The sequence below is a fragment of the Macrobrachium rosenbergii genome, chromosome 55 (genome assembly GCF_040412425.1).
Source record: "Macrobrachium rosenbergii isolate ZJJX-2024 chromosome 55, ASM4041242v1, whole genome shotgun sequence".
Lineage (NCBI taxonomy): Eukaryota > Metazoa > Arthropoda > Malacostraca > Decapoda > Palaemonidae > Macrobrachium > Macrobrachium rosenbergii.
The window spans coordinates 53,444,688-53,461,775 of NC_089795.1; the positions used below are offsets into that span (position 1 = coordinate 53,444,688).

Consider the following 17,088-nt stretch of genomic DNA (forward strand, 5'->3'; position numbering starts at 1 on the left):
GAAATGGTGAAGTTTCATCTTTTGCTAATTTCACTCAGTATGATTGCCTCTTCTCTGTGCCAGCTGGAATTTAGCATGGGAAGAGCCATTAGAGTTTTGACTTCCATGGTCAAAACCATTCCAGATGCTGCAGGCAAATGTTTTCAAGCTTACACTAACAGTTTGGCTCCTATCTTTTGTCAAAGGTTTTTCTTGTACAGTAGTCTATGCCATATGTTTTGGTTTCTCCTTTGGGTTGCCCTCTAAGCCTGACTCTCTTTAAGGTGACAAGGGAGGAAGTACAGGCAGTCCTCACTTATTGGTGCTGTCGGTTAATGGTGTTTCAGTTTTATGGCACCTGGCTACTGACGTTATTAACCAGATTTTTGGCAACAGTAAGCGATTTTCGGTGTCGGTAAGCGGTTTATTGGTGTTGGTAAGCAGTTTATTGGCGTCAGTAACTGGTTTATTGGTGTCAATAACCGGTTTATCGGTGACGATAAGCGGTTAACCATGCCAGTAAGCAGTTTATTGGTGCTTATGATGTCGTAAACACCATTTATTACCATGATTATCGGCGATTTTCGGTTATCAGCTCTCTGCCAGGAATGGAATCCCCACTATTAACCAGGGACTGCCTGTTTTGTTAGAGAATAATAGAGAATTTCTTGAATGATCTCTAGTTATGAGTGAAAAGGCTTGCCTCTTGCCTTCCTTCAGGACCTCCAGTTGAAAGCTATATCTCTTTCTCAGAGGTCTCTTTCCAACTGCTAATACCTTTCAGGGATCTTTTCAGGCCTTCCGGCATGTTTGGAGAGACTTGGGAGCAGAGCCTTGGGTGGTGGAGGTACTGAAGAAGAGCTATGATTCCTTTCGGGTTTCCCATCCACTGTTGCGGTCTCCTATACCCCTTCCTTCATATCTTCTCCAGCAGGAAAAGTATCATGTTCTTCATTAAGAGGTTGTAATTACAGAAGAATGCAATGGAGCAGTTGGTAATTCACCGGGATTTTACTGCCAGCATAAGCAACCTAAGATTGGTACCCAGTGGGAAGTATCAGAACTGAACAACTATTTGTCTGTTCCCGTCCGCCATGAATTTATCCAGCATGGTTCTAATGACTTTCCAAAATAATGATTGGATGACCTGGCATGCATTCAGGAAGCATTTTTCTACATATCAGTAGATCCTTAATCACACAAGTTCCTTCGATGTGTATTCGCAGGGAAAGTATTCCAGTTCAAGGCTGTGTTTTCAGCATGTGTACAGTGCCTCAGGTATTCATAAGGATTTTTTTTGCCAATGGGGGGATGCTGTCTTCTTTTAGGGGCAAGAATTCTTCTCTGCTGAGATAGCTGGTTCAAGTTGGCCAACTCTTGCGATGGTAATCCAAAGGCCAAGGGTCTGTTGCTAGGTTTTGCTCAGTTGTTGTGCATTATGATTCTGTCTTTCCTAACTCCTTAGTCAATTCTCTACCTGGGAATGATGGTAGACTCATGTAATTTGCCATTTTTTCTGTCAGACAGATGGGTACTTCATGCTGCTTCTCAAAGAATTTTATGACAAGCATTGTGATACTTTACTGACTTACAGTACACCATAGAGTGGTACGTACTACACCAGTAAACCTTAGAGCAACCACTGGGTGATGGAAAGACCATCAAAGATTCCTAACCAGATTTCCTTGTTTTCAGATGCATCAGTGAGATCTGGGTACCCTAGAGAAGTCAAGGCTATATGGAAGTCTCTACAACTCAAACATGTGGTCAGAAACTAAGTTATAGTGGAAAGACTGCTTCTTTGGACGGGAAAGGACAATATTTTTGGCTGATGTATAGTTCAGAAAGAAGTTCTGCCTACAGAGTGGTCATTACATCTGCAAGTCCACCAGTTGCTGTGGAATTGGTCTTAATAGCGCGAGGAGGAACAGGAACAACCTCTTTATTACTTCTTCTTACAGGGGGCCTCAAGCTTGTGCAGTGGATCATTTATTCAAGTGTGGTCCAATTCAGGTTCATATGCCATCCCCCTTTAGCAGTTATAAGGAAGTATTGAACCAATTTTGAGTACAAAGAATTGCACAGTGACTCCCGTAGTGCCTTAATGGCCTCAGAGGGAATAATTTTTAGATTTTCTAGCCCTCTCAGTAGATCTCCTTTTTATTCTTCCATTAAGGAAAAATCAACTAAAACTACTGAATTTCATGTGGTTCCATTAAACCACATGCCACAATTAACCACCTGGAGTTGCTCAACTGTCTCCTCCCAGCAAGGGGGTTTTCAAAGGTATCTCAAAATCTGTCCTTAATCAGGTTACACTGAAAGACCCAATTTTCTGAGACCAGATTTTCTTATCTTATACTATGAAATTTCTTTAATGTATTTGCATGTTTACAATAAATAAAATATATCGAATTAATCTTAAATAAACATTTCTGGGTTTCCTTTGTGTTTTGATAGTAATGTTAGAAGAATTTATATTATTTTTTATATTATTTGATAAAGCTTTGACATTAATATTCAGTGTAGATTTTGAGACCCGATTTTCTGCTACCGAGTTTTCAAGACCAATTATTCCTTAACCCTTACTGGCCAGGGATGATCATGTGAGGCATACTAATAGCTCTAGATGTTCAGTCCCCTTTGCCACAGGTATAAATCAATATTTTGGGCCATACAGTTTTAAAAAGTTTTGTGGGAATAATGTTCAGATCACTTGAATGGGCCGTAAATGACTTATGGCAACTCTTACAGTAACACTAGTACTTCAGTACAAGATAGAGGGAGATCAGTGTGACTTGAGATTTCATGGGGAGAATGTACTGCACTTCCCCATCCCAGGATGTCTTTTAAATATTTGCTAAAATAATTTACCCTGGGATTGCTGTTCTTATATTTTACAATAGTATGTCAGCAATAATTGTAATTTTGCAAACTAAAGCACAAAGAAATATTAAGAAAAAGATGTATCACTAAAAGGTACTGCATCTCCCCATCTCAGTACATCTCGTAAATATTTTACCATAAATATACTCCGAAGATGTTACTGATTTTAACTCTTATCTGTTTTGATATTGTGTGAGCTGAAATTGTAATTTTACAAAATAAAATAAAATAAATTATTAGAAAAAGCATGTTTGACGATAAATTAGCATATTTTTATGAGTATCTTGGAAAAGATGCCCAGCACAGGGTTAGATATTCACTTTCAACTTCCTATGGAAGGTACAGAAGAGTTTTTAGAATTTTTTCTTATGCCACGTTCATTTGCATATCTTCCCCTTTCCATTGATGTGTATTTTTTTTTTAACTGGCAAACATTAAAGTTTGTTCAGTCTAGGGGTGTCCTTAATATATATTTTAGCCTGGCCTCTAAGGGCTAGGAATAGGCAAACTATCTGGGCTCACAGCAGTCTAATGACTTGCTCAGTGGAGGGTGAGTGTGCAGTCTAGGCAAGAACTCAAGAGGGTAGGTTCATTGCCCCATCCTTAGCACTCCATAGGAACCTGTCAGCTCACTAAGTATTGTTGTTTTTTATCACTGGCATGCCTTCCTACCTGCAGGATGTTCTCCACTAGCCCTTGGATGCCCTTTCCTTGGCCTGATGGTGGCCACTGAATTGGTTGGATAGCTAGCCCACCTCCCTTTGGGACAGATAGCATCTCGTTTGAGTATTTGGTTAGGAAGAGAAATGTGGGGAGTGACTGGCTTCTCTCTAGTCTCTTTCTTCCCTCCTTTCTAGTAAGATAGAGAGTCAAGGTGCCAGTCCGTGTATGAGCTGGACGTACTAGAGTGCAAGTTAGCTATTTGACTGGGCACTAGTTTTTAATGGGTTATGAATGGATACAAGTCCCCCTTTGCTCTTGGCAAGGGGAGTGGAGGATAGACAGTAAAAAAAACCTATCAGTTTCACATTTGACCATTTTTTGTCTCTGACATGGTACTCCTACATTTTTAGGGCTTAAGTAATTGCTTTGGAAACCCATTACTTAATGGCCCAGAAGTCTAGCAGCTGCAACATTCCATATGTGCAGCAGGTTAGAGGTGTGGAGTCATCTTTCCTTTGCTGTAGTTGTGAACCAAGACGATGACATTCCCTGGTTGGGTGAATCTACCAGTCAGTTCAGAGAGTACCCAGATTTCCACCCAACCACTGGGTAAGTCTCCTATGTAATGAATGAAGGTTTGTATTTGTCTAGGAACAAATAGCAAATTTGAAAAGTAATTTATATTTTTCCTAACAAGCAAACCTAAAGATCTTTGCATTAATGGTCTTAGTCAGCCACCCCTCTAATCGTCACCTGGACCAGAAGGCAAAGTGGATTTTAGACTGACAGGTGGGTGGGGTTTCCCCCACCTGTCGGAGGTTAACTACCTTGTCAGTAAGTTAGAAAGGCCATTTCCAGCTTGTGCTCAAAGCTATAGACACTACCCTGCTTACGAACATTCAAGTTATGAACATTCAGTGATACGAACAGACGTGATCGTAAATTAAAATTTTGTTTGGAGCGCTCCGCTTTGCCACCCAGAAGTTCAGATTTTGTTTTTTGCTCATATTCTGCTTAGTTACAATTAATAAAGTCCTGTACTCTATAAAATACAGTGTTATGTGCACAGTGTACAGTGCTGTAATGTGTTTTAGGATGAAAAATGTACATATACTCTATTGAATTTATATCACACTTACTTAAATAGCATGAAGACCAACTTACGAACAATTCAAGATATAAATGGCCATTCAAAAATTAACTTGTTCATATGTAGGGTAGTGTCTGTGTAAAGAATTTCAGGTTTGTGTGTCATGAAAAACACAAATTTAAAAATTTGACATATTTCAGGAAAGAAGAGGCAAAAGCCTTTAGTTCCAAGTGTACAACCCCCTGTATTTCAAGATCCAACTCTTGATCTCGTTGCCCATGAAGCAGATATATCTTTGATAGAGCGGATTGTAGAGATGAGAAAAAGCCAGCATGTCAATGAGTTTTTGGAGACTGCGCCAACTTCAGTCAGCATTGCCAGGTATTTATTTTTTGAGGTGGTTTTTATTCAGTTTGTCCTCTTCAATAGAATTTTTGTTTTATGGTATTAAAATTCAATTATTGAAGGTCACCATATGACATTACTGAAGACTGAGACTGATTATGTAAATACTTTTTTGATCAAATTGATTACAGGCAGTCCCCTGTTATTGGCAGCCTCACTTATTGGCGATCCAGTTTTACAGTGCTTGTCTAGCGATGACAATAACTGGATTTTCGGAGCCGATATGCACCGATCTCCGGCTATTGGTGCCAATATGCACCAATCTCCAGTTACCTGTGCCGATCCCCACTTATCGGCAGCGCCGATAACTGGGGATCAGCGCTGTTATGGCCGATTTTCGGTTATCGGCGATTTTCAGTTATTGTCACGCTGTCAGGAACAGAACCCACGCCGATAACCGGGGACTGCCTGCATGTAGTATGGTTGACAGCATAGTTGTGCAGGCTTTACAAGTTTGTTTGAGTACAGACCCATAACTTTATGATGTATGTATCAGCTCAGTCTTCCCCACACTCCACAGAAGAGTCCTTTCCACCTTTCAGTGTGTGTGTAACCCAGCTCCACAGCACCCATAGCGGTAATTTCCTTACACACCTGCAATCTTGCTCCTGATGATTTGGTGAATTGTGATTCAGATTAATCATATACAGTAATCCTTCAATTATGTGGATCACCATTATCTGGAACTTGACACTATCCAACATACCCAGACTAGGGACCAAGGCCTCAAAGATGTACTGTATGATATATATGGATTTCAAAAAATTTGAAAAAACAACTCTTTGATGGTTGGCAATGGTGCACAGCTCAGGAAAATGTTGGTAACACTGCATACATTCATAAACAGACTGAGAAAGGGTTAGATGTGAGTCAAAAGTTACCCCTAGAATAGTTAAAGCTTCAGACTCATTCATCAAATTTCCATCAACCTGAAGGTAGGATGGGGTGGGAAACCTGTACAAGATCTGCTAATAATAGTGTTTTCTGAGTCCAGTCCGTGTCGGCGGTGAAATTCCATTACAGCACGAATTTCTAGGTATAACCTTGCTAGATATGCCAGAGAAAAAGAGCTTTCAGGAAAGCTGGGGTTACCCCCAGTCGGCGTCTTCTAGGAAGACGTCGGTATAAGGAGGGTGAGTGAATACCACTACCGAAACCTACTCGAAAGATCTCTCCCTGTCAAACCCGGAACAGCGCGGTGAGCCGTTACAGCTCCACAAACAAACACCATGGGACAGCGACACCAGCGCCACCTACCTCATTCCATTTTCTAGCACGTGAAATCTCTGTTTCTTTTGTGTACTCGTCTCCATTATTTTGGATTTTTCTGCTTTCTGAGATGGCGTCGAGCAGCTTTACCATTTTCAAGTTAAGTACCATCTTCTTGTGGGGTTTTGTTCTGAATTTTGGCTGTTAAGGTCTCAGTATTTTCATAAATATTGAGATCTTATTATGTCTCCCATGGCGTCCCCTGCCAGCCATGTCGACCCAGGAGACTCCTTCTGTTCTTTTCAGTTGGAGTTGTCTCCCTCGTCGTTATAGATAAAAATTTGCCCCCTTTGGTCCCCTTCCTGGTGGTTCCTTGCGGTGGCTCCCCCTTAGAATTATTTCATTGGCCTCCACGGGCCCCGGTGAGAGTGATGCCCGTGAGGTTCCCCCTCCAGGTTGGGTTCCTGTTATTTTGGTCTCACTAGGCTAATTATTTTGCTTGAAGATGGTGCTCTCTCTTGTAGTTTTATTTTTATTATTATTTTTTGTTTGTTTACCTCGGGTGCTGGCGGCAGCCTCAGATCTAACCGCTTCCCGGGGTAGAGCCACGCTCTCTGTTGAGCACATTTTAGTTTTTATAGTGATGGTTATTTTGTGGAGTAGGCTGTTTGCATCATCCCCTTGCCCTGGGTGAGGAGTTCAGGTTGAGGGAGTTTTGTTGCGGTTTCCTCGGGATCGTTTTTCGGTCGGCAGAGTGAGCCTTAGTCCTCTTCCTCCATTTTGGGGGAATCGAGTTCTTGGGTTGTGTTTCCTCTAGGCTAGTCGCCCCCTGCCACGCCATTCTCGATCCTGGTTGGTTCTCAGCACAAATTTCTCTCCCTGTTGGCTCCTCCTCCTTCTGCCCTCCCTTTTTTCCTAGCCTATGTTAAGGTTAGGACCATATTAGGCTTAGCCACAGGTAGAGTCGGAGCTTCGGGTTGTGTTGCTTCCAGCATTCCACCCTTCCAAGATTCATCGTCTGGGAGGTATGGTGCAGTTGGAGGGTGGCTTCTCCCCGTCTCCTGTTCCTTCCTGGTAGCCCTACTCCTCCCCTCCTTCCCCCTCCTCCTCTCCAGCCTTGCTCTACTCGTCGGGGTGACGCTAGATGGCGTTTTCTCCGAGTTCAGGACTTCTCTATTGGTTGAGAGATTGCTCCTCCCATATCGTCCCTAACATCGCTGTATTGGGGTTGGCGGTTTGTTTACTTTCTCCCGTCAGATTCGCTAATCTGATTTACATTTTGCTTCAGCCCTATGTTAGAAACATCTGAGCATTTTACCTGTCTTGTTTCTCCGGCGGGAAGTAAGGGCGGAAGGTTGTTCATTTGGAGAGGAGCGGATCCTTCCGTCCTCTTGAGTTCTTATCATCACTTATTACTGTTTTTATTTTTGTTTTTTTGTTTTAGATAAGTTTATCTACAGGAATATTTTCCTTAATTCATTATATATGTTATATATGAGTCGGTCCTATACCAGGGCTCCACCCGTTATTTTACTGGCAGCCCTAGGGTTGGTTCCTGGTCTCTCTTTCCTTCATCCCCGAGTACTCCGGGTCTGAAAACCTTTACCTTCCACTCTATGTAATTTAGCTTATTGGCCCAGTTTATGATTAGGAGTTCTTCTCCGCGGAGTATTCCGGTTGCAGTGGAGTTTCCGGCCTGCTCAGCTTTAGCTTGTTAGAGTGGGAGGTTCATGTACTGTTCTACTTACAGACTGTTACGCTGTGAGGAGGGTGCATGCTCCCTCCAACAACCTTACGGTCACGCAGTTTGCGGACCACGCTGGTTGTGCGGTCCGACTGGATGACGTTTGTCTGGCACCCTGATGGTTTGGGAGGTTTGCTTCGCTCTGCACAACTGTCCAGGATGAGTCCGTAAGTAACATCTTACATTACTCCTGCCTTATGCCTCATATTATATGTGGTATATTGTTTATGAGTCCCGAATGGTTTCGTTCTTAGCTAATTGTTGGCTTTCTCACAGGCGGATGAAGCTTCCAGAAGTCTGCCTTGGAATCCCCTCCGAGCCTGGGTGGCTGGGTTTGGTAGGAACGTTCGTCGGGGAAGCCCCTACGTCTCGGCGCCAGGTTGAGGACTTGCTCACCGGCGCACGGTGGCGCCGCAGTGCCTGAAGACCTTGCCACCCCTATCATCCAGCAGATCCGGGATGAGACCAGCCACCCCAAGTGGATATCCTCGCTGAGGTCTCGGAGGGATCGTAGCGCCATGGATCTCAATCTGGAACCCATGAACGAGCGGGACCAGGTGGTAAGTGGTGAGGTAAGTGAGGTTGTTGGGGCGGCCCCTTTATTTGACTCTGCTTCATCAATTTCTTCATTTGCAGGTTTTGTAAGTCTTCTCCTTGGGCGATAGAGCTCCGTCTGTATCCCCAAGTTGAAGTTGAAGACTTCATGGAAGAGCGGGCACAAGTCCTCGACCTCCAAGAAGGCACGCCTTCCCCCCGTCAAGGTAAGGCTTCAGGGCCCTGTAGCCTCGAGCAAGTCTGGTTCTCCAGCAAAGGCCGGTAAGAGTGGCTGCAAATCAAGCCCTCGCCAACTCCCGACGCGAGGCCTTTGCTAATCAGCTGCCAAGCGCTACGGAGGACTTGGTCTGAGATTTAACAAAATAAAGTTGGCCAGTCATGATAACATACTGGGAATGGCTCACCACCTCCAGCTGAACCACAGTATGTTATCCCGACACTGCGACCTCCCGTTCGATGTCGGTAACCTTGGCGTTTTGCACCGGCCATCCAACATGATGGCAAGCTAACATGATGGTCTTGGCACGAGACGGTTGGAGAACTGAGTTCTTCCCCGATCTCCTGCCCTTTACCCAGGCTTCTCGTGAGGCTTACGGAGGAAGCTTGAGTTGGTCAGACAAGGTTCCTAGGAGACTGTCTCGCCCCTAGGGACCAAGCCTCTGCTCTTCGCACTCTGGACGGAGTGGCAGGCAGACAATCTGGTTGACTCCTTTCAAGGGCAACTTCACCATGTTTGCCCTGGGAGACAACTTCCCACCCCTCGCTTGATAAAGCTCGCCTGGCTACGGCCCGGCGTTGATGGTAACTCCGTTACCACAGCTATGGAGACAGACCCTACTTCCTGGTATTCCCAGGAAGTAATGAGTTCTGGCTGCCCCATTCCACTTTCACGATCGGGAAGCTGGACTCCTTCAGCCCACGCAGGTTGGTGGAGCAGCCCCAAGCTGCCGAAGCCTTGGCCGGAGTTTGATGGTTAAGTTAGCCCGATCCTTGAACTCCGTGTATGCCTTTCTGGGCTACTGCCGCTTCCTGCTCGGACGAACCTTTTCTTTTCAGGTATTGGCGTCGCGCTGGAGCAGGCTTCAGTCTGACTTATTTGAGTTTATTATGGCCAGACTGAATGTCGGAAGTTCATCTTTGCGATGCGACTATCCGCCACGAGTAACAAGCTCGTGAAAAGCTCGATCTGGGGACCTAACCTCTTCTCTGAGAGGAGGTCAATGTTGGGTGGCCGAGGCCACGGGCCAACCAGAGTCTTAGTCCCGCTGGGGGCATTTCTCGCCCAGGCGTAAGACCCCAGAATCGCCGACCCCAATCGAGAGGAGGTAAACGCTTCAGAGGCATAAGAGGCCTACCATCAGGCGTGGTCCAAGCCGTCCCGGTCTCGACATTGAGAGCAGCCTTCTACTTCCAAGGCTCACCCTCAACAGTATGTGCTGGTCCAACTAGCTGCACCACCTCCTATGTGGCTCACCGGCGCACAACCCCCATCGAGGCCGTGGTTACTTTCACGGCCTTAATAGGTTGCAAGGGGAGGAAGAGGCAAAGCCCCCATAGAGGAAGCCCAACACCACCCCAAGGGGAAGACCTGGGCGTGGTAGGGGAATAAACCGCTCCTCCCACTGAGAGAACACAGGCGATTAAGCCTGTTTTGGTTCAGGGACCAATGGACCTTCAGCCCTTGGGCACAGCATTGTGTCCAAAGGACTAGATGGAGCTGATCAAAGACCCCTCTAAACAGGTTTTACCAGCCACCCACGTCAATCCTAAAGGGATTACGTGACAGAATTGCTCAACAAACGGGCAATAAAGAAAGTAAGGCACCTAAAGTTTCAAGGCAGGTTATTCACTGTTCCCAAAAGACCATCAGCAAAGAGTGATCCTGGATCTGTCGCGTCTAAATCTCTACATAAAATGCGACAAATTTCGCATGTTTACGGCAGCTCAATCACGGACTCTACTTCGGCGTGGAGCCGATCACCACCTCCTATCGATCTTTCAGGCGCTTATTATCACGTCGGTTCCGTTGTGGAACTTCTCTCAGTTCCTCGGTTTCAGACTTCGAGAATCAAGCCTACTCCTTTCAGGGTCATGCCCTTCGGCCCGAACAACTGGTGGATATTCACAAAGCTGGCGGACACGGTAGTACAACAACTCCGGTCTCAAGGATATCCCTTCTAGCAGCATATTTAGACGATTGATAATTTGGGCACCAACAGTTCGGGAGTGTCAGAAAGCTACGTCCCATAGTCATCAATTTCCTGAGTCGCTAGGTTTCAACTGAACAGAGAGAAGTCCCGTCTGACTCGAGTCCCGTTTCAGTGGTTGGTCTCCAGTGGATCTAATGGGTCACACGCTTGTCCTTCCGCTTCCAAGAGGAAAGAGATAGCATCACCAAGAGATTCTCAAAATCCATCAGCATCGTCGGGTCCCAAGAAAGGGTCCTGATCTCTTCAGTTGCCTCAGTGACAGACCTGCTATTAAGCTAAATTAAAGACATAAACAGAGTGTGGCGGATCGAGCCAATGTCAAGCTCAGAGACAAGGTCTCTCCATTCCTCAAATCTTAAAGACAAGATTGGCCCTCTTGAATTTCGGTCAGGGCCTGTCCAACACAGTTCGGCTTCAATTTTCCGCACTAGTCGATTCTCACAGACGCTTCCCTAAGCGGCTGGGGGGATATTCACCAAAACAAAAAGTACAAAGGAACGTGGTCCACAATGTTTTTCCAGCAGTTCCATATAAATACCCTGGAAGCTATGGCGGTCTTTCTAACTTTGAAGAAAATCGCCCCCAACCGGGATTCATATCAGGTTGGTATTGACAGCGCAGTGGTAGTTCATTGCATCAGGCTGCTCCAAATCAGGCCGAGTAAACCAAGCAATGGTTGCTATCTTCTCCCTGGCGAACAAGCACAGCTACACCTGTCAGCCACCCACCCAGCGGGGTGCGAACGTGGTGGCGGATTCCCTGTCCAGGACTTCTCGATTGGAGGCGGAGTGGTCCCTGGACGTGAATCTTCAAATGGATTTGCCGCCGGTTCGGCCTCCAAGTGGATCTGTTCGCAACGGAGAGCAACTTCCAAGCTCTGTTATGTGGCCCCAACCTGGACCCTCAGGCGATGCCAGACGCATGACAGTAGATTGGAATTGGGAGAAGATTTATCTTTTCCCTCCAATAAATTTACTGCTGAAAGTTTTCAGGATATTCAAAGGTCCTCTTCTATTCCAGGCAACTGAACTGGGATTACGGAGTCCCATCTCTGCCCATTCTTGACGCAGACAGTACAAAACCAAGACTGGCCAGCTTCCTCAAAATTCAGAATGCCCTAGTTTTATGGACTTTATAAAATTAGAGCCCAAAAGGAGCGAACATTGACTCTGGCCAACACTCTGTTTAATCAGATAAAAGAGATTCTACTATTAGACAGTATGACTCAGCAGTCCAAAATTAGCCTCCTTCCTAAAAGCATCTGAAGCCAAAATCATGACAGCTAATTTAGAGTTTCCTTCTTTAGATCATTGTTTGAGAAAGGCCTTGCTCCGCCACTATTACCACAATCAAATCAGCATTAAAGAAAGTATTTCTTTCGGCTTTAAAATCGACTACAGATTTTTCATCTATCCCCAGAGCATGCGCTCGTCTGAGACCAGTATCACGCCCACAGTCTGTTCTGTGGTTTCTCAATGACGCCCTCAAGTTAGCATCAGAGATGGATAACTTTCATTGCTCTTATCAGGATCTGTTAAGGAAGACCTTATTTTTAATAGCTTGGCTTCAGGTGCTAGAATCTCAGAGCTGTCGGCTCTCACTAGAGGTGATAATTATGTGAACTTCTCCGTCTGGAGAGTGTCCTCCTTCCCTGACCCTAGATTTTTAGCTAAGAACTAAGACCCACAAGACAGGTGGTCTCCTGGAAGGTGGTGCCCTTCCTCAACATTCAGTCTTATGTCCAGTTTATACACTTAAATCTTACCTTTTAAGAACTCCACAGTGTAAGTCGGGTCTCTTTTATCAGGGAGAAAGGTGGTACTTTTCACAATGCTATACGACAACAAATTCTTTATTTCATTAAACAGGCCAACCCAGATTCAGTTCTAAGGTTCATGATATTCGAGCAGTTGCTACTTCCATTAATTACTCATAATATGGACTTCTCAGAACTCTCTAAATACACGGGTTGGAAATCACCTCAGTGTTTAAACGCCACTATTTAAAATCGTCAAGCCCTGAAATTTTTACCATAGCTGTGGGAAGTGTCATCTCCCCACCTTAATTAATCATATCCTTGTCCTTTCCTTTTCCGCCATTTCTGCCTCATTTACTTTTCTGCTTATTCTCTGGTTGATTATACTCACTGCCTGGCCTCATATTGATGTTTTTTACCTGCATTATTGGAAAAAGTGTAATCTGATATGCCATGATTGTTTTTTCTTATGTACTGGACAGTTTTTATTTGGGTCCCATGCATCCTGGTGATATATGTATATGTTAATGCTCATTGATTTTTTTCTCTTACGATGTTTAAGAATAAGTTTATGTGTATAGTATTAAGGTTATATTTACAGTTATTTTGTGCGCTTTTTCATGTTTCGCTTTTGCTCAAGTAATTTTAAGATTTTTGGGCCTCTTCTCCGCTGTGTCGGGACCTCCCACGTCTCATAGTATTAAGTTTTTTTGATGTGCCTTTTTTAGATTTAATATGCCTTAGTCTTAGTATTCTTGCTCACGAAAGAGATTGCTTAATTAAATTATTTTGGTAAACTTTTGCCTTTTTCTTCAGATTACCCCCATTTCTTTCTGGTACTTGCAGCCTTGGCATGATTTCTCTATCACGATTTCACCGACTGACACGGACTGGACTCAGAAAAGGGATTTTGACAAAGGAAAAAATTTCTGGAGGAAGGTCCCGTCACCCGTGACCTCCCTGAATCACTCAGTACTCTCCCCTCTGCACATGCCAAGTCTGGGGTTAGTGCTAGCATGGAATGAGGCAGGTGGCGCTGGTGTCGCCGCCTGGCGGGTGTTTGTGTGGAGCTGTAACGCTCACCGGCGCTGTTCCGGGGTTTTGACAGCAGAGAGATCTTTCGGTAGGTTTCGTGGTAGTGGTATTCACTCACCCCCTCCTTATACCGACGCCTTCCTAGAAGACGCCGACTGGGGGTAGTAACCCCAGCTTTCCTGAAAGCTCTTTTTCTCTGGTATATCTAGCAAGGTTATACCTAGAAATTCGTGCTTTGCAATGGAAATTTCACCGTTGACACGACCTTCCTCAGAAATAGATTTTTCCTTTGTCAAAATCCCTTTTGTTTTACGAAGTTCAGCCTCATACCCCACTGACTGCAACATTCTCTGATACGGTCCATGTCCCAATTAAGGCTGAGGGCAGCTTCAATTCTCATGAGTGGAGACTTCACTACACCCACAAGTGTTGCATCATCGGCATACTGAACAATCTTGTTTTCCAAGCCAACAACCATGTCAGTTGTATACACTAAAAATAACAATGGATCAAGAACATTGCCATGTGGAACTTCAGACACACTAGGTCTTGGTTCACTAAAGATCCCATCCACAGCAACTCTCTGCCATCTACCTATAAGGAAATCTTGAAGTAATCCTAAAACATATCCACCCACTCCAAGATTCTGAAGTTTATATAAATAAGTGCCTTGTGATTTACCAAGTTGAAAGCAGCACTAAAATCTATTTGAATTACTCTGCACTCAACCCTTATCAAGGTTCCCTTGCAAATGGCATGTCAAATCTAAAAGAGAATCACAGGTACCTACCTGCTTCCTGTATGCATATTGACTATCAGCTAACAATCCTTTAGATTCTACATACTTATATAGTGGCATAAAAATAAGTTTCTCAGTAACTTGGAGAGTACAGGAAGAATGGAAATTGGCCTGTATTTACTGCAGTCTGCAGATATACCACTCTTGGAACAGCCACTGTACGCTAAGCTTGCGCTCATCTGCAAAGATATTATGTCGACATGAAAATCTATAGAATCTACTCATCTTTGGAGACAACTCACAAGAGACTTTCTTAAAAAATAAAGGGAAGAAACCGTCAGAATCTTCTCCACCCCATAGAATCTACGTATCTTAGAGGCAGCCACAAACTTTCTTAAAAAACAAAGGGAAGAAACCATCAGGATCTTTGCCACCTCAGTTATCAAGATTATCCAGAATTTTCTTGACATCCCTAGAGCGAGATGCAAATATTGTAAGAATAGGTTCAGGATGACAAGTATCAGGGAGAGGGACATCCTCAGCTGATTGCTTAGCTTCAAAAGCTCAATGAAGCAGTTCAGCCTTTTCCCTAAGGGCCAGTAAACAATCTACCATCATGTTAGTAGTGGTGGAATGGAAGATGAACCTGACCCAAAGATAGATGATGCCAATTTGGTCCATCACAGATGAGGCTGAATATTCCTTCAAGTTTCCTCTTCAGGGAATTATTGTAATTTTTCTCGGCTGTATGGTAAGTTCTATTCGCAGCATGATTAGACTCAACAGAAATGGTGTAATTTTCATTTGAATCATTTCGTCTCCATGCGTTGAATTTGGTCGGTTTGTCATGGTAGGCTCATCTACATGGATCATCAAACCATGGCTGGTCATTTGTCTTAAATTTGATGACCTTTCTAGGAGCATATCTTATTAGAATAGCCATCAGCATTTCATTTAACTTCTTGGGATCAGGATCTAATATAGCAACTGAGATATTAAGTGCTTGATAAGCTTCAATAATGCGATCCCAGCTGGCTCTGGATTTTAGCCAAACCATTTTTCCAGTGGCAGCGTTAGGAATATACTGATTGACAAATATGTCCGTCTCAATGGCGCAATGATCAGAAGTGCCTATATATTCACAGACCGTGGACTTGACAAGAGCTGGAACATCAGTGAATATGAGGTCTAATCTATCACCAGAAATACGAGTGTGTTCCTTAATTAGCTGGACAAAATTAGAGGACACACAAACCTCAAGTGCAGAACAGCCATGTTGATCTGTGGAATTTGAATTTAGCCACTGACTGTCTCTGCATTACAGCCTCCACAATTAACGAATGAAGCTTCTGAATCCTGTGACTGAGCCATACTTGGATAACGGTAAACATCAAATACATATACATTGTAGAACTTACAGAAAATTTTTAAACAAATAACTTCATGGCAACTATACTCCAAGTATTTCTGATGATAAATAGGTCGTCTGGACTTAGTGTATGCAGCCATACCTTGCGCATGTGGGATGTCACGACGCTAAATAAAGTCAGGGCCGTCAAACCCCAGGATTAAAATCTCAATCTTTGACTTGTTTCTGCTTACAAGAGACTTAGATAAAAACACCAAATTGTAGTTACAGGCACAACTCTGGAGATCAAGAAAATCTGACCTTAAACCCTGAATATTTGAGTAAAGTACTTTGCAGTTTTTCGTATTGTAATGAGTAACAGGCCCAGGTTTCAGCTCAATGTCTCCCAAAAGATTTAGAATTAACAACATAAAATCAATATCAAAACTAATAAATAGACTCATAACAACAGTAACATTGTAAAAATCAACAGAACAATAAACAACAGTGCCATCAACAACAGCAGTAATCTCATTATTTACAAAAATTTTATTGAAGGTATAAATAAACTTGTCCATGTGTCATTGAAAAAAGTGCCAGAAGCAACTGGTCAACTGGGGCTGGCACACTTCGTAAGGCAAATGAAATCTTCCAGGTTTACCACAACAACTTGGTGAGGACAGTCATGATGGATTTAGAAATAAAATGCTCAGTAGGAATAGATTAGGTAAAGATGAAGGCACTTTCCTGATAATCCACCAAGCAACTTTTGCTTTCTCATCAAGCTGTCCTACACACTTTTTGAAAAAACAGGAAAGTGAATGAAAAAGAGGATAAATGCTTGATTATACCCTGAGGCAAGGAACTCGAACCCAAGACTGTAGAAGGCCACGGTACAATAGTTATAGCAGAGTCCAAGTTTGGAGAGCAAGGTTTGAATTCAGAATAACCTTTCTTCTTTAGAAGTATGCTCATAATGGAAGGTCCTCCTACCCACCGGTTGATTTCGGAGTGTCGTCCTTCTAAAAAAGTTTCCTGCCAAGGCTAAAAAATCTGTTCTACCTAACTCATGTAGACACGGATGTCACACCCTTAAGTGAATGTTGCTAAGAAAAGCCTCATTAACCCACTATCATCTGATGTTGTTTTAAAGTGATAATATTTCTCAAGTTACACCCTTTCCTTCAGAATTTTTGGATGCTAAGGTTCTTTGTAATTCACTGAATAATGAGTCTTTCCTTTAATTGTTAGTGTTGTTGAATCCAGTATTCTTAATTTAGGATTAATCTTGTATCATATGTTTGAAAGCTTTGTTGTGGATACAAGAGAGTATTTTTATCTTCTCATTGTTTCTTGAAAGTCTTTAGTTTCATACCTTTGTGGCTGCTAGAGGGCAGAATTAGCCTCACATTTAGCAGATTACCCTTTTATGGCAGAAGACAATGCAGATTCCATGGTAATGGCAGAAG

General features: G+C 43.5%; 1 protein-coding gene across 1 annotated transcript in view; it reads left to right on the forward strand.

Annotated features, from left to right (window-relative positions):
- Positions 1 to 17,088, forward strand: part of cutlet (chromosome transmission fidelity protein 18 homolog) — a 138,498-nt gene that overhangs the window by 14,474 nt on the left and 106,936 nt on the right. The window contains 1 exon segment of the mRNA XM_067098543.1: positions 4,819 to 4,999. Coding sequence (XP_066954644.1) covers positions 4,819 to 4,999 — 181 coding nt within the window.